Source organism: Giraffa tippelskirchi, chromosome 2, assembly GCF_054371585.1.
Source record: "Giraffa tippelskirchi isolate mGirTip1 chromosome 2, T2T-mGirTip1v1.2.pri, whole genome shotgun sequence".
NCBI classification, from domain to species: domain Eukaryota; kingdom Metazoa; phylum Chordata; class Mammalia; order Artiodactyla; family Giraffidae; genus Giraffa; species Giraffa tippelskirchi.
In genome coordinates, this window is record NC_137276.1 from 116,266,060 (window position 1) to 116,292,838 (window position 26,779).

A 26,779-nucleotide genomic window follows, 5' to 3' on the forward strand; every position below is an offset into this window, starting at 1 on the left:
TGTGTGTGGGGGTTCATGGATTTCTTGATGAATGATGTTGACTTGAGTCAGAGTAGCTGGGAGCTGAGACTACAGGCAAGTCTCTAAGCCAGGAGGCATCACTTTCTCTCAAAGGGCGCAGAGGGCTGCCTGGCCCGGGTGCTGGGAGACCCAGGGAGCTCCTGGGCACCACTCCCCAGACTAGGACCTCAGGAAGCTTCCAAGGAGAGAATCTGAGACAGGCTTTGGGTCTAGAAATGTGACTGCTGGCAGCTGTGGACACGGGAGCGCAATGGGTGTTTTCCTGGGTGAGGCCGCAACTGGGGAAGGGCCCTTCCAGCTCCTCAGTGGTGACTGGATGTCTCAGGCCCTGGGGTTTTCTCAGCACCAAGAAGAAGTGCAGAGTGAGCAAAGCAGAGAACGTTAAATGCATGATGTAGAATTGCTGCTTTTGCACTCAACTGTTGTATTAAGCATGAGAGATGTGTGTCTAATGTTGGCAAAGGAATTTTCAAAGTAGCAAAAAGCTTCGTGTCCTTGTTTTAGCTGTTGATGACGGAACCTCCATCTTCCTGTCTTTCTTTACCCTGCTCTCTCCCTCCCCCGCTCCTCCCCCACTGCATCCACTTTCTGTTGGGAGTTGCTGCCTTTGGGTGGCAGCTCTTGGTTCCCGTTGGTGTTCACATTCCACTGGAAACCCAGAGGAGGGAGGTGGGGGGAAGGTATGCAACTTTTTTCTAATTTTTGTATTGGTATCCCAAGCGTTTATATTTTTTGAATTGCAAACACTGTGCTTTCTGGTCTTTGGGGGTTGGTTGGACTTTGTGTATCGCCTTTTGGAAAACTTGAGTTTTACCAAAACCTTAAGCAGATTTGAAATAAATTCTTTTGACACTGCCAACAGCTGAAAGACAAGGTCTGATCTGTGCTTACTGCTCAGCAGGAAGGTCTGCCTCTCTTCAAAGTGGCCTAAGTGCCAGCTGGATGGGGCAGAAGCTGCGGTGCGGTGGGGTTGGGGCCAGGGGAGGCCCAAGGTCAATGTGCTTCTCTGCGTGTGCTCAGGAAATCATGAGGTGATTACATGTGCTGCATGCTAAGTCACTGTCATGTCTGACTCTTTGTGACTCCATGGACTGTAGCCTGCCAGGGTCCTCTGTCCATGGGATTCTCCAGGCAAGAATACTAGAGTGGGTTGCCACGCCCTCCTCCAGGGGATCTTCCTGACGCAGGGATCGAACTCATTTCTTTTATGTCTCCTGCGTTGGCAGGTGGGTTCTTTACCACTAGCACCATATGACTCTCAATTATAAGGTACCATCTCAAACAGTTCATGAAACTCATTTTTGCAAGAAATTGGTAAGAGTTAACACATGGTTGAGATAAATTCATGAATGAAAAGTTGATCATGGGCTGCAAGTGGAAGCTAAGATTTGGGGAAAATGTCCTAATTGACCTGGGAGGATGAAGGAGACTGACCAGCCCCTTCACCCACAGACTGAGCCTGGAGTCTGACTGAAAACTCTGTCACTTTTCTCAAATTCCCAAGAACAGCTGTCTCCCATGCTCCCACAGCCAGTGACCTGGTCTCAGCCTTCTGTCACCTGCTAGACCACAGAGTGGTTTAGCCAGGTTTCAGGGGTAGTTGCGGACTCTGAGAGCAGAGAGCAGGATGTCCCTTAGAGGGAACTCTTGGCATCAACATAAAGAGAAGGAAGCAGAATCTGGCCAAGGGAGACCCAGCAAAGGCCTCAGCCATTCAGCTCAGTCACCCAGAGTCTGCTGCTAACATCTGGGCTCTAACACCTTCACGTCAGTCATCGCTGCCTGGGACGTTAAAGGGGGTTAGCATCCCTGAGAAGAGCTAACTGCTGAAGCAGGTACCTCAGCGGTCTTGGCAGAGGGTCAGGAGGGACATGGCAGGGCCCACCAGTCCATGCCTTGTGCCACACTGGTTTCCCTGAAGTTTAGGGAGAAGCTCCTTCAGAGTTGCAGTGAGGAAAGCTAGACCAAGAAGGCTGGCTGGTCCTGGAGCTGCACAGACCCTCACCGTTTGCCTGGACTCCTTCCACCCTCACGCAGCACCCCTGATCCAGACTCTCATCCCCTGGAGGGGAGGGGGCAGGGAAGACCTGAGCTTCAGGTTGCCAGGCCCTTCTCAGTCCAGGGTTCCCACGCTTGTCTACTTACCACCAACACTGGGGACAGGGAGCACTGGAGACATCTGGGTGACCACCTGGGAGCAGACTCCTCCCTGCTCCCTGGGTGACTGTAGCCCTGCCTCCGCTTGGATCAGGAGGGTCAGTTACCTCTGCAAGCTGGTGCCCATTGTTGCCCGAGCAAGAGCTTTGGTTCAGTGGAACACAGCTGTGCTCTCTGCTTCCTTCTTCGTCCACAAGGCCAAGAGCTGTGGGGATGGGAATCACGAGTTCCTTAAGCGGGTGCATAGGATTAAGGGCAGGTGGCAGTGTTGTATGGTACCAGGACCGATCCACCCAGGTGTGTCCATCAGGGAGACGCCCTGCGAAGGGGGAAGGGTGCTGAGTATGGAAGACATAGCAAGGAAGCACTTAAGCTCCCCCAAGCGTGGGCTCCTTCCACGGTAGCAGTGTTCTCCATCGTCACTCCTCTATGCTGCTAGCCTTTGCTGGAGGAAGCTTCATGAACGGGGAAGTAAACAGCATGGTCTTATGATCATCAGTCCTGATCATGCAGGCTTGCTTGTGGCCCTTAGACCTGAGTATTTCCAGAGCACCCAGTGGTCACATGGCTCCTCTGTATTTACTCCATAAATTGAAAGGTGAAACAAGAAACAAGGAAAGCAATTTACACTCGGAGCTTGCATGCTTTTCCAGAATTGACTAGCCTGGGACTCTGGTCGAGAGTTGGGCCAAGTGCTGTTATCTGAGCCACAAAGGCTCATGGGAGGTGGGTGAGGTGGGACTGCTAGGTTTCCTGGCTCCCTGTCAATAAGAAAATGAGTTAAACTGACTGGGTACCCACTCCAGTAGGTCATTTCTAGCTCTTCGGATTTCTCCTAGGGCTCTGTCATGTTTGGGATCTTCTACACCTTCTTAAAAAAAAAAAAAACACTTAAAAACTGCCAAGGACTCCGCTGGTGGTCTTAGTGGTTAGGTTAGGAATCCACCTGCCAGTGGTTCCATCCCTGGTCCAGGAAGATCCCACATGCTGTAGAACAACTAAGCCTGCGCTCCACAACTACTGAACCCATGTGTCGAGAGCCCATGCTCTGCAACAAGAAGCTACCGCAAGTGAGAAACCCTTGTACGGCAACTAGAGAGCAGCCCACATGCAACAATGCAGGGACAGAAGACTCAGCTCAGCCAAAATGAATGAACTAATTAACATAAATCTGCCAAAATACACACCCTAATGAACACTGCCTGTCAAAATAAACCAGAAAAAAAAATACTTCCAGTGTTTTAATTTAATAAAACATTTCTAATTTTGCTTCAATTCAAAACATATTTTGAACAATGTCAATGCCTTCCAAGTCAACTTATGAGTCACTTAAGAGAGTCAGTCAGTGGTGAAAAGTACCCCTCTGTTCTCCCCAAAACTTTATTATTTATTAGGTTTGGATCTGAATTTTTGGACAGTGGAAAAAAAAAACAGCCAAAAATGAAGACCTTTTTTTTAAGTGTCACAAGCTTTAAAAAGTTCCAATACTTTCAATAAGGGCAACACTATTTAAAAATGTATGTATGGTTGCCCTAAGTGATGACTTTGAAGGAGATAACATTTGTTCAACTTATTGGTTGTGTTTTTTAATAGTCATGTTCATTTTTACCAAAAAGTTGTGTTTTATTTATACAGCTTCTTACAAGGTATATTTTATACACCTTAGGTAGGCTGAAAATTTAAACTGCTTTTCCCATAAAACAACTGACAAATTATCACATTCTTAATTCTTTCATGATTAAACATTTTTAGAAAATTAAAAAGCAATTTTAAGCTAATTACTAGCATCTACAAATCTGTAAAATTATGAAATATCTACAAGTAAACGCACAAGGCACCAGTGAAAGTGAAACTTGAGTGAACCTCAGTGGAGAATATTAAACATTCTTCTCAACAATCTGACTTCAGATTCACATTGCAGTTGGCCCAATATGGTTATCATAAAAAAACAGATACTTCAGCAGCTAGAAATTAATTATTTCAATTTTTTTCCTTAAGAAAAAAACAGTCTGTGAAATACAAAATAAATAAGAATAATCTGGAAGTCTTGTAGGGGTCCAGTTTCGGTCCATTTGGCACTTTCCCACTTCTCTATTTTATAAAGTAATGTCATTTAGCCACTCTGGAAGAATTTATTTTCTTGATATCAACTTGGCTCAGAATCAATGTCCCATTTTTGAATTTTCCAACCTGTCCAATCCATCCACTTGACAAAATACTTGGAGCAGACTTCTTCTTTTTTGATTTCCTACATTTAAAGTGAGAGAAAATTACTATAATCAAGCTTTGAAAAAATGATTCCAGCACCACAACCAGGCCACCTGGGTCTGCTCCTGTGAACTCAGCTCTTCCCAGGCATGGCCCCTGACCCAATGTAGTACCACCCTCCTTCCTGTGGTCCCTGAACTGCCTCCTGCCTCAGGGCCTTTACACTGGTTTCTTCTACCCTGAATAATCTGCTACCAGGTCTTTCCAGATCTTCCTCTTTATTCAGTTCTCAAGACTCAGATGTGGCTTCCTTAGAACACCACAGCAGCCCACCCTCAGTGACATCCTCTCACAGTGTGCTAAACTTCAACCTCCTCATGAAGCCGGCCAGCTTCCCTGGTGACTCAGATGGTAAAGAATCTGCTTGCAATGCGGGATACCTGGGTTAGATCCCTGGGTTGGGAAGATCTCCTGGAAGAGGGCATGGCAACCCACTCCAGTATTCTTGCCTGGAAAATCCCATGGACAGAGGAGCCTGGTGGACTATAGTCCATGGGGTCTGCAAAGAATCGACACAGCTGAGAGACTAACACTTTCACGAAGCCTGCCAGGACCTGACATGCCCTTATGTATCTATTTATAGGTTTTAATGCGTTTCCCGCCCTAAAATGTAAGCTCCTCCAGGGCAGAGACCCTTAATGTGCTCACGGCTGTACCCCCAACATCTATGCGCCCAGCACACAGCAGGACCTCGACAGACCACACAGCCAGAAACAAATCATCAGCTTCCAGCTGTAGACAAAAGTAGATTTTGAAATAGCAATTTGAGGAGAGAGAAACGAGGTACTTGAACGAAAGCTAAGAAATAAGCAGAATGGCAGAAAATCAAGGTTCCACTACTCAAACCCCAGTGCTCTCTCTTGGGGGGTTGTAGACAGGCAGGCAGCACAGACCCCGTGAGTCATGCTGACCCAGCAGTACCTCTCTTAGGAGGGAACAGAGGTCTTGTTGGAAACTTCAGTCCCAGCTTTTCCATTAGTCACTGCACGACTGATGCTTGAAAATAGGTTCCTGCTTCAATTCTGAGGGAGTCACCTCATCTTGGACAATTCACTAAATCCTTTCTGCCCCCCCAAGGGCTTGACTTAGGATAAAAGAGAGACAGTGCAGCACTGTACCAGGCTAGAAAACACCACATCCATTCAAGGTATTAGCTTTAGAACTAACCAAAATGTTTATCCGAATCATCCCACCCTAGTGCCTAATAGTATCACTTACCTGTCTTCCTGCCCTTTCCTCTTCTTTTTCTTGAAAATATCTGTGTCCTTGGCCTGATTTCAGAATCAAAGAAAAAATATGTATCCACAATGGATAATGGAGATTTAAAAAAAGGCAAGAGATTTGTCACCAAAGCCACAGAGATACCATTTATTTTCAATATTTTTTCAAGTAGGCACATTAAACATAACAGACTCAAAGTTTCATCCTAAAACCCTTTCAAGACTGTGAAAGGCCATTCACAGAAAATGAACAGTAGAAAGGTCAAACCTTCCATTTTAAGCAAAAGGGAGGGAAGATAACATCCGCATACCCCTGTGGTTTGTCATAAGCCCGTGTGTTCTACACAATGCAAAAGAGAAAAGAAACAACTTGGTATAAGAAAAGATCAAAGTAGCTCATAGTATCTGAACAGGAGTTTGCTATTTCAAAGCAACCCTTTCATGTAAATGAGTCAGATTACGTGGTTGGTAAAGCAAAATGCAGCTGACTCAAGGAAGTGAACAGAATGGTTATTTAACTCTAGGCTTGTTGTTGCCTAGACTGCTTTCCGACCAGAGGGGTCCAGCACTGCACTGCGGCAAACTGACACCATCTTTCCATTCTAGTTTAATAAAGAGGCTATGACACCTACCGTTCTCTTTTCTTCTTCCTTTGCTGCCTTCTTTTCTTTGATGTGCTCCTGTAAAATCTTGTAATTCACATAACTATTTTTGGGAGGCTGAAACAAGAAAGGATACTTATCATTTTTTATCTTGCAAACACTTCCCAGCATCCCCCACCCTGCCTTGCTCAGGTGTTCCCCTCCTCCGAAACCCCACTGGGGGTGGGAGGCAGAGGCAGCCCCTCACCCGAGCACCCAGCATAATGGCACGTTCCTGCTCCAGGACTCTCTCCTTTCCTTTTCCATAGCCTGTGATCCCAAACCGGTGCACTTCCAAGCGAGCCTGCAGACACAAAGCACAGTCAGATCCAAGTGCCTAACAAAGACCCCACAAAGGGAACACAGCCCTAGGGGTACTGCCCACCAGAGACAACGTGCTACACCCCCAATGCTATTATGTGTGACCTGCAGTGGCCGGCTACACCGTGTAAGAGTTCTGTCATGGTGGCAGGTCAGCGGCTCTGCGGAGTCTCTCACAAAGGTTCATGACTTCCCCAAACCATTCTCCCACATTTAATGCAGGCAGCTGAAGCTGAGATTTCTCTGCGCACAAATCACTGACAAACCGAGGAGGACCCACAGAGCTCTGTGGTGCTTTAGATGTGCCCTAAAACAAGCTGTTAACCGCAAAGGCAACAAAGCACCTCCCGAGACATATCTACTCACACCAAGAAACGCTTTACCACAGCAGCTTCAAACACAGGTCCATTTTCTTTAAAAACATTGTTGGAACTTCCCTGGTGCAGTGGTTAAAAAATCTGCCTTGCAACGCAGGGGATATGGGTCTGATCCCTGGTCAGGGAACTAAAATCCCACAGGCCAAGGAGCTATGAGCCCGAGCACTCCATACCCTGTGCACCACAACCAAAGACCCCACATAACACGACTAAGACTCAGTGCAGCCAAATAAATAAATACATTATATATAAAAAAAACATATTGTAAAAGAGAAAAAGTCACCAATACCCACTCTTGGTAGCTGAACTACTTCCTATCTTTTTTCTCACACATTTTTATTTATTTATTTTTAATTTATTTTAATTGGAGGCTAATTACTTTACAATATTGTGGTGGTTTCTGCCATACATTGACATGAATCAGCCATGGGTGTACATGTGGTTCCCATCCTGACTCTCCCTCCCACCTCCCTCCCCATCCCCTCCCTCAGGGTCATCCAGTGCACCAGCCCTGAGCACCCTGTCTCATGCATCGAACCTGGACTGGTGATCTGTTTCACATATAATATACATGTTTCAATGCTATTCTCTCAAATCATCCCACCCTCGCCTTCTCCCACAGACTCCAAAAGTCTGTTCTTTACATCAGTGTCTCTTTTGCTGTCTCGCATATAGGGTCATCGTTACCATCTTTCTAAATTCCATATATATGCATTAGTATACTGTGTTGGTGTTTTTCTTTGACTTACTTTGCTCTGTATAATAGGCTCCAGTTTGAACCACCTCATTAGAACTGATTCAAATGTATTCTTTTTAATGGCTGAGTAATATTCCACTGTGTATATGTACCACAACTTTCTTATCTATTCGTCTGCCAATGGACATCTAGGTTGCTTCCATGTCCATGCTATTGTAAACAGTGCTGTGCTGAACACTGGGGTACACATGTCTCTTTCAATTCTGGTTTCCTCGGTGTGTATGCCCAGTAGTGGGATTGCTGGGTCATATGGCAGTTCTATTTCCAGTTTCATAAGGAATCTCCACACTGTTCTCCATAGTGGCTATACTAGTCTGCATTCCCACCAACAGTGTAAGAGGGTTACTTTTTCTTCGTACCCTCTCCAGCATTTATTGTTTGTAGACTTTTTGATGGCAGCCATTCTGACCAGCATGAGATGGTACCTCACTGTGGTTTTATTTGCATTTCTCTGATAATAAGTCATGTTGAGCATCTTTTCATGTGTTTGTTAGCCATCTATATGTCTTCTTTGGAGAAATGTCTGTTTAGTTCTTTGGCCCATTTTTTGATTAGGTCGTTTATTTTTCTGTTATTGAGCTGCATGAGCTGCTTGTATATTTTTGAGATTAATTCTTTGTCACTTGCTTCGTTTGCTATTATTTTCTCCCATTCTGAAGGCTGTCTTTTCACCTTGCCTCTAGTTTCCTCTGTTGTGCCAAAGCTTTTAAGTTTAATTAGGTCCCATTTGTTTATTTTTGCTTTTATTTCCATTACTCTGGGAGGTGGGTCATAGAGGATCCTGACATGATTTACGTCAGAGTGTTTTCCCTAACTTTTCCTCTAGGAGTTTTATAGTTTCTGGTCTTACATTTAGATCTTTAATACATTTTGAGTTTATTTTTGTGTATGGTGTTAGAAAGTGTTCTAGTTTCATTCTTTTACAAGTGGTTGACCAGTTTTCCCAGCACCACTTCTTAAAGACATTGTCTTTTCTCCATTGTATATTCTTGCCTCCTTTGTCAAAGATATGGTGTCCACAGGTACGTGGATTTATCTCTGGGCTTTCTATTTTGTTCCATTGATCTATATTTCTGTGTTTGTGCCAGTACTATACTGTCTTGATGACTGTGGCTTTGTAGTAGAGCCTGAAGTCAGGCAGGTTGATTCTTCCAGTTCCATTCTTCTTTCTCAAGACTGCTTTGGCTATTTGAGGTTTTCATACAAATTGCGAAATTATTTGTTTTAGTTCTGTGAAAAATACTGTTGGTAGCTTGATAGGGATTGCATTGAATCTATAGATTGCTTTGGGTAGTATATTCATTTTCACTATATTGATTCTTCTGATCCATGAACATGGCATATTTCTCCATCTATTTGTGTCCTCTTTGATTTCTTTCATCAGTGTTTTATAGTTTTCTGTATATAGGTCTTTTGTTTCTTTAGGTAGATTTATTCCTAAATATTTTATTTTTTTCGTTACAATGGTGAATGGAATTATTTCCTTAATTTCTCTGTTTTTCTCACTGTTAGTGTAAGCAAGGGATTTCTGTGTGTTAATTGTATATTCTGCAACTTTACTACATTCACTGAATAGCTCTAGTAATTTTCTGGTGGAGTCCTTAGGGTTTTCTATGTAGAGGATCATGTCATCTCCAAACAGTGAGAGTTTTACTTCTTTTCCAATCTGGATTCCTTTTATTTCTTTTTCTGATTGCTGTGGCCAAAACTTCCAAAACTATGTTAAACAGCAGCGGTGCGAGTGGACACTCTTGCCTTGTTCCTGACTTTAGGGGAAATGCTTTCAACTTTTCACCATTGAGGATAATGTTTGCTGTGGGTTTATCAAATATGGCTTTTATTATGTTGAGGCATGTTCCTTCTATTCCTGCTTTCTGGAGGGTTTTTATCATAAATGGATGTTGAATTTTGTCAAAGGCTTTCTCTGCATCTATTGAGATAATCATATGGCTTTTATCTTTCAATTTGTTAATATGGTGTATCATATTGACTGATTTGTGAATACTGAAGAATCCTTGCATTCCTGGGATAAAGCCCACTTGGTCATGATGTATGATCTTTTTAATATGTTGTTGGATTCTGTTTGCTAGAATTTTGTTGAGGATTTTTGCATGTATGTTCATCAGAGATACTGGCCTGGAGTTTTCTGTTTTTTGTGTGGTATCTTTGTCTGGCTTTGGTATTAGGGTGATGGTGGCCTCATAGAATGAATTGGGAAGTTTATCTTTCTCTGCAATTTTCTGGAAGACTTTGAGTAGGATAGGTGTTAGCTCTTCTCTAAATTTTTGGTAGAATTCAGCTGTGAAGCGATCTGGCTCTAGGCTTTTGTTTGTTGGAAGATTTCTGATTATAGTTTCGATATCAGTGCTTGTGATGGGTCTGTTAAGATTTTCTATTTCTTCCCGGTTCAGTTTTGGAAAGTTATACTTTTCCAAGAATTTGTCCATTTTTTCCAAATTATCCATTTTATTGGCATATAGTTGCTGATGGTAGTCTATTATGATCCTTTGTATTTCTGTGTTGTCTGTTGTGATTTCTCCATTTTCATTTCTATTTTTGTTGATTTGATCCTTCTCCCTTTTTTTCTTGATGAGTCTGGCTAATGGTTTGTCAATTTTATTTATCTTCTCAAAGAACCAGCTTTTAGCTTTGTTTATTTTGGCTATCAGAGAAGGCAATGGCAACCCACTCCAGTCCTCTTGCCTGGAAAATCCCATGGATGGAGGAGCCTGGTAGGCTGCAGTTCATGGGGTCACTAGGAATCGGACACGACTGAGCGACTTCACTTTCACTTTTCACTTCATTCCTTGGAGAAGGAAATAGCAACCCACTCCAGTACTCTTGCCTGGAGAATCCCAGGGACAGGGGAGCCTGGTGGGCTGCCATCTAGGGGGTCGCACACAGTCAGACACGACTGAACTGACTTAGCAGCATTTTGGCTATGGTCTCATTTGTTTCTTTTTCATTTATTTCTGCCCTAATTTTTACGATTTCTTTCCTTCTACTAACCCTGGGGTGCTTCATTTCTTCTTTTTCTAGTTGCTTTGGGGCTTCCCTGGTGGCTCAAAGGGTAAAAGCATCTGCCTGCAATGCAGGAGACCTGGGTTTGATCCCTGGGTCGGGAAGATCCCCTGGAGAAGGAAATGGCAACCTACTCCAGTATGCTTGCCTGGAAAATCCCATGGACGGAGAAGCCCGATAGGCTACATACAGTCCATGGGGTCAGAAAGAGTCGGTCACAACTGAGCAACTTCACTTCACTTTCACTTTAGGTGTAGAGTTAGGTTATTTATTTGATCTTTCTTCTGTTTCTTGAGGTAAGCCTAGATTGCTATGAAGTTTCCCCTTAGCACTGCTTTTACTGAATCCCATAGGTTTTGGGTTGTTGTGTTTTCATTTTCGTTTGTTTCTATAGATATTTCGATTTCTTTTTTGACTTCTTCTGTGATTTGTTGGTTATTCAAAAGTGTGTTGTTTAGCCTCCATAGGTTTGTATTTTTAATAGTTTTTCCTGTAGTTGACATCTAATCTTACTGCATTGTGATCAGAACAGATACTTGAGATGATTTCAATTTTTGTGAATTTACCAAGGCTAGATTTATAGCCCAGGATGTGATCTATCCTGGAGAAGGTTCCGTGTGCACTTGAGAAAAAGGTGAAGTTCATTGTTTTAGGGTGAAATGTTCTATGGATATCAATTAGGTATAACTGATCCATTGTATCATTTAAAGTTTGTTTCCTTGCTAATTTTCTGTTTAGTTGATCTATCCATAGGTGTGAGTGGGGTATTAAAGTCTCCCACTATTATTGTGTTACTGTTAATTTCCCCTTTCATACTTGTTGGCATTTGCCTTACATATTGCGGTGCTCCTATGTTGGGTGCCTATATATTTATAATTGTTTTATCTTCTTCTTGGATTGATCCTTTGATCATTATGTAGTGTCCTTCTTTGTCTCTTTTCACAGACTTTGTTCTAAAGTCTATTTTATCTGATATGAGTATTGCTACTCCTGCTTTCTTTTCGTCTCCATTTGGGTGAAACATCTTTTTCCAGCCCTTCACTTTCAGTCTGCATATGTCCCTTATTTTGAAGTGGGTCTCTTGTAGACAGCATATATAGGGGTCTTGTTTTTGTATCCATTCAGCCAGTCTTTATCTTTTGGTTGGGGCATTCAACCCATTTACATTTAAGGTAATTATTGATAAGTATGATCCCATTGCCATTTACTTTGTTGTTTTGGGTTCGAGTTTATACACCCTTTCTGTGTTTCCTGTCTAGAGGAAGATTCTTTGGCATTTGTTGAAGAGCTGGTTTGGTGATGCTGAATTCTCTCAGCTTTTGCTTGTCTGTAAAGCTTTTGATTTCTCCTTCATATTTGAATGAGATCCTTGCTGGGTACAGTAATCTGTGTTGTAGGTTATTCTCTTTCATTACTTTAAGTATGTCCTGCCATTCCCTTCTGGCCTGAAGAGTTTCTATTGAAAGATCAGCTGTTATCCTTATGGGAATCCCCTTGTGAGTTATTTGTTGTTTTTCCCTTGCTGCTTTTAATATTTGTTCTTTGTGTTTGATCTTTGTTAATTTGATTAATATGTGTCTTGGGGTGTTTCGCCTTGGGTTTATCCTGTTTGGGACTCCCTGGTTTTCTTGGACTTGGGTGGGTATTTCCTTTCCCATTTTAGGGAAGTTTTCGACTATTATCTCCTCAAGTATTTTCTCATGGCCTTTCGTTTTGTCTTCTTCTTCTGGGACTCCTATGATTTGAATGTTGAGGCGTTTAACATTGTCCCAGAGGTCTCTGAGGTTGTCCTCATTTCTTTTAATTCTTTTTTCTTTTTTCCTTTCTGCTTCATTTATTTCCACCATTCTATCTTCCACCTCACTTATCCTATCTTCTGCCTCAGTTATTCTACTGTTGGTTTCCTCCAGAGTGCTTCTGATCTCAGCTATTGCATTATTCATTATTGACTGACTCTTTTTTATTTCTTCTAGGTCCTTGTTAAACTTTTCTGGCATTTTCTCAATCCTTGTTTCCAGACTATTTCTCTGTAACTCCATTTTGTTTTCAAGATTTTGGATCATTTTTACTCTTATTACCCTGAATTCCTTTTCAGGTAGATTCCCTATCTCCTCCTCTTTTGTTTGGTTTGGTAGACTTTTATCATGTTCCTTTACCTGCTGAATATTTCTCTACCTTTTCATCTTGTTTAGGTTGCTGTTTTTGGGGTGGCCCTTCTGTATGCTTAAGTCTGTGGTTCCTGTTTATTGTGGAGGTTCCTCCCTGTGGGTGGGGTTGGATGAGTGGCTTGTCAAGGTTTCCTGGTTAGGGAAGCTTGTGTCGGTGTTCTGGTAGGTGGAGCTGGATCTCTTCTCTCTGAAGTGCAATGAAGTGTCCAGTAGTGAGTTTTGTGGTGTCTATAGGTTTGGTGTGACTTTTGGCCACCTGTATTTTTGTGCTCAGGGTTATGTTCCTGCGTTGTTGTAGAATTAGCTTGGTATGTCTTGCTCTGAAACTTGTTGGCTCTTGGGTGTAGCTTGGTTTCAGTGTAGGTGTGGAGGCTTTTGGATGAGTTCTTGTCAATTAATGTTCCCTGGAGTCAGGAGTTTTCTGGTGTTCTCAAGTTTTGGATTTAAGTCTCCTGACTCTGGATTTCAGTCTTATTCTTACAGTAGCCTTAAGATGTCTCCATCCATACAGCACTGATGATAAAATACCTAGTTTAATGGAGAAAAGATTCTGCACAGTGAGGGCCACCCAGAGAGGTTCACAGAGTTACATGGAGACGAGAAGATGGAGGAGGGAGATAGAGGTGACCAGGAGAAGAGGGGGGAATCAAAAGGGGAGAGACCAATCTAGCCTGTGATCAGTTCCCTAAGTGTCCTCCACAGCCCAGGACACCCAAAGAGATTCACAAGAGTTAAGCAGAGAAGAGAAGAGGGAGGGAGGATATAGAGGTGACTTGGGGGAGAAAAAGGAGAGTCAAAAAGGGAGAGAGCACTCAAGTCAGTAATCACACTCCTAAGTAAAAATGGGTAGTGAGGATTGGATTCTTACAAGTACAGAATTGATAAGAAATACCAAAAAGCAAAGATTAAAAACCTAGAGTAGAGGTTAGGCTCTCAAAAATACAATATTAAAAAAACAAAACAAAATCACAAAAGTTATAAAAAAATTTATATGAAATATGCTTTAAAAATAAGGTCTTTTTTTTGGCAAGGTGATAGTAGGTTTTAAAAATGAAAATTAAAGGAGTAATAAAGAAGTTAGAAATTAAAAAAATTAAAAGGTGATAATAGAAAAATATTTCTAGGAATTTCTCTGGAGCTGTTGAGGGCAGTGTGGGGTCAGTTCAGTTTCAGATAGTTCCTTGTTCCAGCTTATACTTCTTCTCAAGGTTTATAGGTCCCTTCCAATGTAGCCAATGCTAACTACAGGGTTTTAATCTGTTGCACTTGTCACTTCCAAAGCAGTTCCCTCTTCTTCGTTTATTTTGGCTTCCTCTGTTTGCAAGTCTCTTCGGTATCTAACTTCTGCCCTGACACAAGGGGGCAAAGGTGGTCATTTATTTAGGCTCACTTGTTCAGTTGTGCTGTGGGGACAGAGGAACACTGCAAACAAATATCACTGGCATGTGTGGGGAGTGCTCGCAGTGCCTGGGCCACACTGGGTGTGCCCCCGCTCACGGTGTGTGTGATTTCCCGGTCTACACTGCTCAGGCTCCAGGTTGATCTGCAGGGGAACTGTCTAAGGCAGGCCCTCGGTTGCGTGCACTTCCCAGGTCTAAGCCGTTCAGGTTCAGGTTCTCAGGTACTCCACAAAGGCACAGACTCAGCTGGGTCTGCATTTTGTGCCCTTCCCAGCCAGGTCCAAGCAACTCAGGCGACCAGGTGCTTGGTGAATGCACACTCCCTACGTGGGTGGTGTGTCTTATCACCTCCACCGTCCCAGCTGGTAGGGAGCACCATCTCCGGTGTGCTGTGTGTCTCCTCTGGGGAGCTGATCTCTGGCTGTAACCCTCCTGGCGGATGTCAACTGTCCAGGATCCCAGGAAGACTTGGTTAGCAACTGGGATCCTGCTTGCAGTTTGGTAGGGGATGCTGTCTCCGGCACTGAGTTTGCCCCTTGCCTTCTGGCTCTGGGTGTCGCCCGCCTGCCTCCCTGCCTCCAGCAGGGGATGGACTGGTCCACAGCCAGCTAGCTCTCCTCTAGTATTCGCTCAGTCCTTTGTTCTGTGAGGGGGCCCGCAGTGCCTTAGGTTAGAGCTTTTCACGGGAAAGTTCTCTCTCCCTTTCCTCTTTTTTTTTCTCTCTCTGGCTATCCCACAGTTTGGGTTGCTGTCTACGTTAGCTCCCTCAGATTGTCCTCAGGGCATTCAGGCCCAGTCCTTACTCTAAGCAACACAGCCCACGCCGCCCTGTTGAGACCCTACTCACTGGTGGCGGATGCGAGCGTCTGGGCTACTTCTCTGCTGGGAGTTGCAGTTAGGCTTGTAATCTGTGGGTTTTATTTATTTATTTTTTCCTCCTGGTTATGTTGCCCCCTGAGATTCCATGACTCACTGCGGACACGCCAGTGAGAGGGTCTCCTGGTGTTTGGAAACTTCTCATCTTTTATGACTCCCTCCCTGGGGCGGTTCTCTGTCCCTAACTCTTTTGTCTCTCTTTTTATCTTTTATATTTTGTCCTACCTCCTTTCGAAGACAATGGGCTGCCTTTCTGGGTGCCTGGTGTCCTCTGCCAGCGTTCAGAGGTTGTTTTGTTGTATTTGCTCAGCGTTCAAACGATCTTTCGATGAATTTGTTGGGGAGAATGTGGTCTCCCCTTCCTATTCCTCTGCCATCTTAGGACCGCCCCCCAACACACATTTTTAAAACCAAGTTACAACCATAGAACACACACATCCCTGCTTTTCCTACCACTATATCATGGACACTGTAATCATAAAACCAGTGTGTTTTAAACGACTGCACAATGTTCAACCAAGTAAATGCAGTGTGCCCTCGTCACCATTCCCTGACCATTGGACAACATAAAAACATGCATTTTTGGTATTAAAAGCTGAAAAAATAATTTCAAAACACCTACCTTTTCTAAGTTAAATTCTTGTATATCCACATCTTTATCAAGATGGTTTTGGTCTTTAGTTTTGGTCTGAAAAGGAAAAACAAATTATTAAGGTCACCTGTTCCTTACAGTACCCACCCACCAAGAGAGTAGTCACGTTTTTAAAAGCTGTGAAACTGGCCCAGATGCCTAAATAACAAACAATAACATATGGTTGTTGCACAAAAGCCTAATTAACAGCAAATAGAAGAAAATTGGAGAAAATAAATTTAAGGTTTCAAAGTTTAAGAGAGGATTGATGAGAAACTAAGAAAAAAGAGAAGTGAGTAAGGGAGAGACCAATATCTGTATCTCATGCAGTGTCTGTGGGAAGCTCTGTATAGTGAGGGGTTTAGAAAAGGATAACTGTCAAGCAGGAATTTAAAATTTTTTTTTACCCTCTAAAGGGTAAAAAGTCATATTTAAATAATTCTCAGGACTCAGGACTTGGCGCTTTCACTGCTGTGGCCGAGGGTTCAATCTCTGGTTAAGGAATTAAGATCCCACAAGCCATGAGGGAAAGGGAGGAAGTGGGGGATGGAGGGGAAGGAAAGGAAGAAAGGAAGGAAGGACGGAAAAAAGGCATAAAGAAACAAATTTCTTTCAGGAACATCAGAAATCTAGAAATGATGGAGGATGGGGATTCATAATTCCCAAGAGAAAATAATGATACTGCAAATGCCATCAAGATATGTGACTCTTTACATCAATATACCCCTTGGTTATGGTTACCAATCCATGGAATTAACCAGAAGTTTGAGACTTTAAGGAAACTCTCTCGTCAATCTGGCCAAGGACAGTGGTCACTATTCAACTCCAGGCCATCCTAGCCATGTAGCATCTCAAAAAGCAGTTCTTGCCTCTGGCTCCGCAGGGCGGGGCCTGTGCAGGATGCAGCTGTCTTGCAGAGCAATGGACAGGGGAGTGGATTGTTAAAACCCCTCTGCTGGTCACCTGCCTTAACAGAGTAGGCTCGCTTTAGTTATTCTTCCCTTTTTCCTCTCTTGAACTGCATACTTTCCCAGCTTCTCATAGCCCAGCTGTTCTACAGGTACATAGTGTCAGCTCCTGCCCTGTGAGAGATGGCTAAGGCTGGCTGGGATCACCAACCCCAAAATGGGCCTGCACAAGGCCCAAGGAAGGGCCTATTGGAGTCAGGTGCAGAAAACTCAACCCTCAGATCAAGTTGAGCACCTCAATTTTGAACATACTGAAGCCTGCAACCCAGACACACCTGCAGAGAACACTGATTACCTCACCTTTCCCCCTTCCTCCAATAACCTCTCCCCACGCCTAAGATCATCATGCTTATCCCATGAAGACCCCAACTCCCTCACTTCTGAGAGGCAGACTGAGACTTATCCTCCCACCTCCTCACTTGGCTGCCTGGTGAATAAATTGTACATCACAGGATCTCAGTGTCTGGCTTGCTGCACGTTGGGCAAATGGACCTGGTTCGGTAAAAGATCCTCCTTCACAGTAAAAACAAACAACTGGGAAAAAATTCTTGGCTAATTATTTCATGATGCTGAGTCTATTAGCATGACCCCACCACTACCTTAACTTTCATTTCTATTTTTAGCTTTAAAACTACTTTAGCACATTAATCAGTGGTCTCCCCTGTTTTCTTTGCCCCTATCCTCACTGTGGTAGGAAGCCCTACTGTTTGCAAGCAACACTCAGTCCTCCTCCACCTCTAGGCTCATAGGAGAACTGGGCTTTGCTCCCTACCTGGAGTTAGGCATGCTGACTTGTTTTAGCCAAAGACATGTGAGCAGAAGGAAGCACATCCCTTCCACAGAGAACCTTTAAGAACCTTTATCAACTTAACCTTCTTTAGCAAATGGTGGAGCCCCTATCACCCTGGGTCCCTAGATTAGGATGGTGTGGACCATGGCATTCTGCCCTGACAGTCCTGATGAACACATGGCACGAGAACAAAATTAACTTCTGCCTTTAAACCACTGAGGTGTAGGGATTACTTGTTATAGAACCACCGTCTCACCTACGCTGGCTAATAAAGCCTCACTGTCCCACACACAAGAGAGAAAAACGTTTGGAGATTCTGAGAACTTGTGTGTGAGGTTATGAAGAAGAGAGCAAGCTATAAAAAGGAGCTGGAACTTTCCTAGCAGTACAGTTGTTAAGACTTTGCCTTTCAATGCAGGGGCTGTGAGTTTAATCCTTGGTCAGGGAACTAAGGAAACTAAGATCCCTTACACCTTGCCTCTAAAAACTCAAAACATAAAACAGAAGCAATATTGTAACAAATTCAAAAAGACTTTAAAATTAGTCCATGTTAAAAAAAAAAAAAAAAGGAGGAGGAGCAGTTTGGGAGGAATGCGTGGGGTGAGGGGGGAAGGCAAGCAGGTTACCAGGCTCAGTAATCTTTCTAATGGGCTGACCAAAAGTATTTTCTCTTGCATTGGTGAAATTTGTATTCTATTAGTTACACTGTCCAATCTCTGTCCAATTAGAGAAGAGTTGGGTAAATAAACACTCTCTCTTTAATATGCCAGCAGTTCTGGGAATATTGAGAATTTTCTTCATCTTCTTGAGTGTAAATTATTATTTTGGGGGGGGAGCGGTCACAAGATGGTGGAGGAATAGGACGGGGAGACCACTTTCTCCCCCACAAATTCATCAAAAGTTCACCTGAATGCTGAACAACTTCCACAAAACAACTTCTGAATGCTGGTGGAGGACACCAGGCACCCAGAAAGGCAGCCCATTCTCTTCAAAAGGAGGTAGGACAAAATATAAAAGACAGAAAGAGAGACAAAAGAATTAGGGATGGAGACCTGTCCTGAGGAGGGAGTTGTGAAGGAGAAGTTTCCAAACTGTAGGAAACCCTCTCACTGGCAGGTCTGTGGGGAGTTTTCAAAACGCAGAGGGCAACATGACCAGGAGAAAAAAAAAAAAAAACCCCACAGAATACGCGCCTAACTGCAACTGCTAGTGGACAAGTAGCTCAGAGGCTCACGTCCACCACCAGCAAGTAGGGGGTGGACAGGGAGGCATGGACTGCATAATTGGTGCTTAGGTTTAAGGACTGGGCCTGAATGCCCTGAGGACAATCTGAGGCAGCTAACATGAGATAGCAACTCAAACTGTGGGATAGCCAGGGAGAAAAAAAAGAACTTTCCTGTGAAAGGCTCTAACTCACAGCCTGGCCCACTCACAGAACAAAGGATTGAGCAAATACCAAAGGAGAGCTAGCTGGCTGTGTACAGGGCCCTCCCCACTGCCAGAGGCAGAGAGGCAGGCGGGGGACAGCCAGAGCCAGAAGGCAAGGGGCTGCTCCGATCTTAGCCCCAGAGACTGGCATCCTCCACCAAACAGTGAGCAGGCTCCCAGTTGCTAACCATGTCTTCCTGGGATCCTGAACAGTTGACATCTGACAGGAGGGTCGCAGCCTGAGCTCAGCTCCCCAAAGGAGACACACAGCACACCCGAGACGGTGCTCTCGTGGCGTACCTGGGAAACCGAGCTGCTGGGATAGGACTGGGAAGGTGATTAAGATGCACCTAGGACAGTGAGCTCGCCAGGCACCAAGTCACCTGAGCTGCTCAGGCCTGGGAAGGGCACAAAACGCACACACAACTGAGTCTGTGCCCTTACAGAATACCCAAGAACCTGAACCTGAGCAGCTTAGACCTGGTAAGTGCACGAAACACAGGGCCCACTTTGGACAGTGCCCTACAGAGCACCCTGTAGCTTGAGCTGTGTAGACCCGGGAAGCACATGCCGCCTGGAGCTCGGGCAAACCCAGTGTGGTCCATGCACTGTGAGCACTCCCCACACAGCAGTGATATTTGTTTGCAGTCTTCCTCTCTCCCCACAACATAACTGAACAAGTGAGCCTAAATAAGTGACCATCTTCGCCCCCTTGCGTCAGGGCAGAAATTAGACACTGAAGAGATTTGCAGAGGAAGCCAAAATAAACAAAGAGGGAACCGCTCTGGAAGTTACAGGTGCAACAGATTAAAATCCTGTAGTTAACATTGACTATGCATTGGAGGGGGCCTATAGACCTTAAGAACAAGTACAAGCTGCAACAAGGAACTATCTGAAACAGAACTGACCCCACACTGCCCACAACAGCTCCAGAGAAATTCACAGATCTATTTTTACTGTTATCACTTTTTAATTTTTTTAAAATTTAAGTCCTTTATTACAACTTTAATTTTCATTTGTATAACCTACTATTACCTTTCAAAAAAAAAGACCCTATTTTTAAAGCAAATTTCATATATATATATTTTATAATTTTTGTGATTAATTTTGTTTTGTATTTTTAATATTGTATTTTTGAGAGTCTAACATCTACTCTAGATTTTTAATTTTTGCTTTTTGGTATTTGTTATCAATTTTGTACCTTTAAGAATCTAATGTTCAGTATCCATTTTCACTTAAGTGTGTGATTACTGGCTTGATTGCTCTCTCCCCTTTTGACTCTCCCTTTTGTCCACCAGGTCACCTCTATCACCTCCCTCCCCCTTCTCTTCTCTACTTAACTCTGTGAATCTCTCAGGGTATTCTGGGCTGTGGAGAATGCTTAGGGGACTGATTACTGGCTAGATTGGTCTCTCCCCTTTTGACTCTCCCTCTTCTCCTCCTGGTCACCTCTATCTCCCTCCTCCCTCTTCTCTTCTCCATGTAACTCCGTGAACCTCTCTGTGTGTCCCTCACTGTGGAGAACTGCTTCACCATTAACTTGGATGTTTTATCATCTGTGCTTCCCATGTAATTCCGGAGAAGGCAATGGCACCCCACTCCAGTACTCTTGCCTGGAAAATCCCATGGACGGAGAAGCCTAGTAGGCTGCAGTCTATGGGGTCGCTAGGGGTCGGACACGACTGAGCGGCTTCACTTTCACTTTTCACTTTCATGAATTGGAGAAGGAAATGGCAGCCCACTCCAGTATTCTTGCCTGGAGAATCCCAGGGACGGGGGAACCCGGTGGGCTGCCGTCTATGGGGTCGCACAGAGTCGGACACGACTGAAGCGACTTAGCAGCAGCAGTAGCAGCAGCTGTATGAATGGAGACATCTTGAGGCTACTGTAAGAATAAGACTGAAAGCCAGAGGAAGGAGGCTTATCTTCAAAACTTGACAGCATCAGAGAACTGATTCCAGGGAACATTAATAGGCCAGAGCTCACCCCAAAGCCTCCATACCTACACTGAAATCAAGCTCCAAAAAATTCAAAAAAAAGCCAAAAAATTTTGGCCAAAATTGTTGGCCAAAAGCCAACAAATTCCAGAGTAAGACATACCACGCAAATTCTCCAGCAAAGCAGGAATACAGCTGTGAGCATTAAAAGACTGGTCAACCACCTGCAAAAGAATGAAACTAGAACACTTTCTAACACCATACACAAAAATAAACTCAAAATGGATTAAAGATCTAAATCTAAGACCTGAAACTATAAAACTCCTAGAGGAAAACATAGGCAAACACTCTCTGACATAAATCACAGCAAGATCCTCTATGACTCACCTCCCAGAGTAATGGAAATAAAAGCAAAAATAAACAAATGGGACCTAATTAAACTTAAAAGCTTTGGCACAACAAAGGAAACTATAAGGTGAAAAGACAGCCTTCAGAATGGGAGAAAATCATTGCAAATGAAGCAACTGACAAAAGACTTAATCTCAAAAATATACAAGCAGCTCATGCAGCTCAATACCAGAAAAATAAATGACCCAATCAAAAAATGGGCCAAAGAACTAAACAGACATTTCTCCAAAGAAGACATACAGATGGCTAACAAACACAATGAAAAGATGCTCAACATCACTCATGATCAGAGAAATGCAAATCAAAACCACAATGAGGTACCATCTCATGCTGGTCAGAATGGCTGCTATCCAAAAGTCTACAAACAATAAATGCTGGAAAGGGTGTGGAGAAAAGGGAACCCTCTTACACTGTTTGTGGGAATGCAAACTAGTATAGCCACTATGGAGAACAGTGTGGAGATTCCTTGCAAAAATGGAAATAGAACTGCCATACAATCCAGCAATCCCACTGCTGGGCATACACACTGAGGAAACCAGAATTGAAAGAGACCCATGTACCTCGATGTTCATTGCAGCACTGCTTACAATAGCCAGGACATGGAAGCAACCTAGATGTCCATCAGCAAATGAGTAGATAAGAAAGTTGTGGTACATATACAGAAGGGAATATTACTCAGCTATTAAAAAAAGAACGCATTTGAATCAGTTCTAATGAGGTGGATGAAACTGGAGCCTATTATAAAGAGTGAAGTAAGTCAGAAAGAAAAACACCAATACAGTATACTAACGCATATATATGGAATTTAGAAAGATTGTAACGACGACTCTATATGCGAGACAGCAAAAGAGACACAGATGTATAGAACAGTCTTTTGGACTCTGTGGGAGAAGGCGAGGGTGGGATGGTTTGAGAGAATAGCACTGAAACATGCATATTATCATATGTGAAACAGACCGCTAGTCCAGGTTCGGTGCATGAGACAGGGTGCTTAGGGCTGGTGCACTGGGATGACCCTGAGGGATGGGATGGGGAGGGAGGTGGGAGGGGGGTTCAGGATGGGGAACACATGTACACCTGTGGCTGATTCATGTCAATGTATGGCAAAAACCACCAAAATACTGTAAAAATATTTAGCCTCCAATTAAAATAAAGAAATAATTTAAAAAGTTATTATTTCAACTAGATTAGCTTCTTCCTAATACCTATCTGACTGGATCCACTAAAGAGCAGGGGACTTGGTACAGCTGGAGGGTGATGCTCAAGGGTAGCCCTGGAATACTGCAGCCTTCCCAGGTGGCTCAGCAGAAAAAGAATCCTCCTGCAATGCAGGAGACATGGGAGACTTGGGTTTGATCTCTGGGTCAGGAAAATCCCCTAGAGGAGGGCATGGCAACCCAATCCAGTATTCTTACCTGGAGAATCCCATGAACAGAAGAGCCTGGCAGGCTACAGTCCACTAGATTGCAAAGAGTCGGACGTGATTGAAGCGACTGAGCATGCACGCATGCTAGGATACTACAGAGACTATGAGGGCAGTAAGAAGTTGGGGCAAAAACCAGACAGAATGTCTTTAGGGCTAATGACACTTTTGGCGCAGTGCACTCGTGCTCCTCAAGGGACAAACAGCCTAACTAACCTACACTCCTCTCACTAGTGTCGTAGTTAGGCAAACAGCTTTTAAGCCAGAAAGCCTGGGGTCAGAACTTGAGCGCTTTTTTCATATCCACAATCCTTCATCTGGAATCCTAAGAAAATTCAGAAGGAAATACTGTGTACCATTTCTGTCCTTTATTTTGCCCATCTTTGCATGAAATGTTTCCTTTGTATCTCTAACTTTCTTGAAGAGATCTCTATAATCTTTCCCATTCCATGGTACACAATGGAATATTGTGTACCATTTCCAGTGGGGCCTAAGACAGCAACTCATAATTAAGCACATTCACATTTCTGCAGCAACGCCTATAAATGTTTATGTCAAATGGAACAAACAAAAATAACTCTTAAGCCTCACGTCAGTTCATTCAGGTCAGGTTTTGCTGCCAAATAAATCTGTACCAAACTTACAAAAAAAAAAAAAACCCACCTAAACTTGTGCTTTCCATAGCTCTGGGGTATTGCAGTTGCATATATGGGATGGTGGGGTGACTGTTTTTATGCAAGCAAATCATTAAATATCTCTAGGCATCAATCTCCTCTGCAAAATGAAGACAGGTCACATGAATTGTGAAGATTCAATGAAATACTCAACTAGTTAAGGAACATAAATAATCACTTTTAGTACACAGCAACCACTCAGGAAATGGGGCTTCCCTGGGAACTTAGATGGTAAAGAATCTCCTGCAATGTGGGAGACCTGAGTTAGATCCCTGGGTCATGAAGATCCCCTGGAGAAGGGAATGGCTACCCACTCCAATATTCTTGCCTGGAGAATCCCATGGACAGAGGAGCCTGGTGGGCAACAGTCATGGGACTACAATGAGTTTGACATGACTGAGCAATAAATATACACAGTAAGCTTTAGGGAAATACTGGCAAATCTTTACTCAGCCATGCATTACATGCTCAGAAGCAGTGTACGTGTACTACAGCCCATGCCATAGGATCCATGCGTCCCTTCTGATCTAAGGTACACTGCTTTATTGTTTTTACTATGTCCTTCTTGTCTCTTTTCTACAGAGGCCACAGAGGAGGCTAAGGTTCATGAGATGGAACCACGTTAAGGGTGGAGAAATAGGCTTATCAGACACAGCCCTGGCAGCCGAATAATACTTGGATCATTTAAGCTACACCTGACCCTTTCCTTGGAGAAGGAAATGGCAACCTACTCCAGTATTCTTGCCTAGAGAATCCCATGGACAGAGGAGCCTGGTGGGCTGCTGTCCATAGGGTCGCACAGAGTCGGACACGACTGAAGCGACTTAGCATGCATGCATGACCCTTCCCTAAGAGCATAGGAACTTTCTTCCTCACAGGCACCCTTGCACTCATTAAAGAGGGGGCTCATCCACTCCACTATCAAATCACAAGTCCAGGCCACCCCATTTTGAACCTGGACCCCTGCAGTAAACACCTCACCCAGTCCCCTCAGCCTCTGGCTACTGCTTACCTTAATCCATTTACCATGCAGGGGACACAGCAATCTTTTCAAAATATAAATCAGATCACTTCACACCCTTGTTTAAATTCTTCCATGTGGTTTTCCATGTACTTTAAATCGGAAGGCCCCATGTCTCTGGGACCTGGTGTGACTGGCCCCAGCCTGTCTCTCCAACAGCTCACACCTTCTCCCTTCTGTCCTCCTCCTGCTAGTCTCCCAGCTCCTAGAACCTTGCAGGCCTCTATACAGCTCAGGACATCAGCAGAGCAACCATCTTCTGCCTACATTGCTCTCCTCTCTCTCATCCCTGGCACCCTTCAACACAGTATCAGCCTAAAGTCACCTCCTTGGACACTTCCAACCACCTGCTCCAATGGAAGTTCTGCCTGTTACTCTCAGGACCTTGCATCTTTCCTTCAGAGTGTTTATTACACTTTTAAAGTATATTATTAATTTATGCAGGGTTTGCCTGACTGCACTAATAAACAATATACTCCATGAAAGCAGAGGACTATTATCTTGTTTACTGTGACATCTCCTGGGTCTGGCAAATAGTAGGCACCCAATTACTTACAGAATAAATGAATGAATAAATGAATGTAAAGGTGACCTCTGACCTACTATTTCTTGTCAAATTACTTCTGTAATCAGAGCTTTACAAATGGGACACGATCAGGAAGTTTATTTACGGGTCAGATATCTGGAATGGGTTAAATATACAAATGGTGGCCAAGTTCCCAAATGAGTCCATTAAAAGGGGTTCTGATCATCAACTCCAATGTAGGGGAGAGGGTTGCCTCACATGTGGGAGCCAGTGTACAATAAAGCAGGGTACTGTAGATCAGAACACACACACAGAACACATAACTGGGTGCTCACAGCTCAATGCAATTCTGACACTATGTACCGGAGACAACAGATTCCCCAGGCAAAGGGCTCAGTCTGACAATACCACCCCCACTTCAGACCAGCTGCAAGCCCAGATTGTTACCTGTAGCACATCTGACCCACTACCTACAGACTGCAAGTTCTCTGACCCCCTCCCTGTGTTCAACTAATTTGCTCAAGCAGCTCACAGAACTCAAGAAACCCGTTTACTTCCTAGATTACCAGTTTATTCTAAAAGGTCGTTAACTCGGGGATAGTCAGATGGAGGAGATGCAGAGGACAAGGCATGTGGGAAGCAGAGAGGACCTTGCACCCCCTCTCTGGGCCCCACTCTCACAGCACCTCCACATGCTCACCAACCCAGAAGCTCTCCAAAGCAAACCCCATCCTCTGTGGAGTTTCAGAGGTTTCCTCACACAGGCATAATTGAGTACATCTGCCCTCTCCAGAGGTCAGGCAGTAGGACTGAACGATCCAATCCTCTAATCACAAGGTTGGTTCTCCTGGCAACTAGTTCCCACTCAAGGACGCTTTCCAAATCACTTCACTAACACAAAAGACACCTTTATTGCTCTCATCTTTGAAGAAATTCTAAGGTTTTAGGAGTTCTATGCCAGAAACAGGGGCAAATGTTTAATGTAATATTTCTTACTATAAATCACCATATCACTCCCAAGAATATCTGTTTCAATACACTGTGTAGTTGGATCATTTCTGATGGCACAACCTAAATTCTGGGAAAAGAAAGTCACTTACTTGCCAGTACCTCTTGTGTTCTCAAGAGTACTTCAGACAACAGAGGGCAACAGGAACTCACATGGAGAATCGACTAGTGGGGGAAGCCACATAAATGGAGAAATAAAAGGAAAACAGGAATGAAAAACAAACAGAATACTTCAAAGATGACCAGCTGTTTCTGTGATTAGTCAGTGGAGGCCACCATTATTTTCTCATGTCTGAGTCCATGTCTGTTTGACTGTCCGATGGTGACTTGTAAGTTTTCAGAGAGCAGGGGCCATGAGATGCACATTTTCCCATGTTCTGCAAACTCTTAGCGTAGCATTATGTGTCCTAATTACTCCAAAGAACTGGCTTTTGCAGCCTGGCATGCCTTATACTCAGGATATGCAATAATGACTAGCACTGTATTAATTTGCAGTTATTTACATATTGCAATATCAAGATTCTAAAGTCTTTTTATAGGCATAAGTATTTTCATTGTGTTCACATACTGTCTTCTTAGCCACACACATTTACATCTTTAGAACATAAATTTTAACAAGGAGAAAAGGGCAGAACACCGAGAAGAGCTAAAAAATTTCATCAAGATGAGGAAGTTCAAAATGTAAAATGGGGACTTCCCTGGTGGTTCAGTGGTTAAGAAGCCACCTGCCAATGCAGG

General features: G+C 43.7%; 1 protein-coding gene and 1 long non-coding RNA gene across 6 annotated transcripts in view; one reads left to right on the top strand and one right to left on the bottom strand.

Annotated features, from left to right (window-relative positions):
- Nucleotides 1-3,406: 3,406 nt before the first annotated feature.
- Nucleotides 3,407-26,779, bottom strand: part of FSAF1 (40S small subunit processome assembly factor 1) — a 39,074-nt gene continuing 15,701 nt past the window's right edge. Inside the window, exons 3-8 of one of the 5 annotated variants that reach the window (XM_081570344.1) lie at nucleotides 25,545-25,551; nucleotides 15,850-15,902; nucleotides 6,516-6,611; nucleotides 6,299-6,385; nucleotides 5,665-5,717; nucleotides 3,407-4,426 (exon numbers count right to left, since the gene is read on the bottom strand). In XM_081570344.1, coding sequence (XP_081426470.1) covers nucleotides 4,288-4,426; nucleotides 5,665-5,717; nucleotides 6,299-6,385; nucleotides 6,516-6,611; nucleotides 15,850-15,902; nucleotides 25,545-25,551 — 435 coding nt within the window. In that variant the 3' untranslated portion in view covers nucleotides 3,407-4,287. Of the gene's footprint in view, nucleotides 4,427-5,664; nucleotides 5,718-6,298; nucleotides 6,386-6,515; nucleotides 6,612-15,849; nucleotides 15,916-25,544; nucleotides 25,552-26,779 lie in introns of all 5 variants that reach the window. The other 4 variants (XM_081570343.1, XM_081570345.1, XM_081570347.1 and 1 more) reach the window with 4 other exon arrangements.
- Nucleotides 12,578-23,470, top strand: LOC145538392 (uncharacterized). The gene is made up of 2 exons (XR_014076821.1): nucleotides 12,578-13,314; nucleotides 21,772-23,470. It is a non-coding gene; the product is annotated as an uncharacterized LOC145538392 (long non-coding RNA).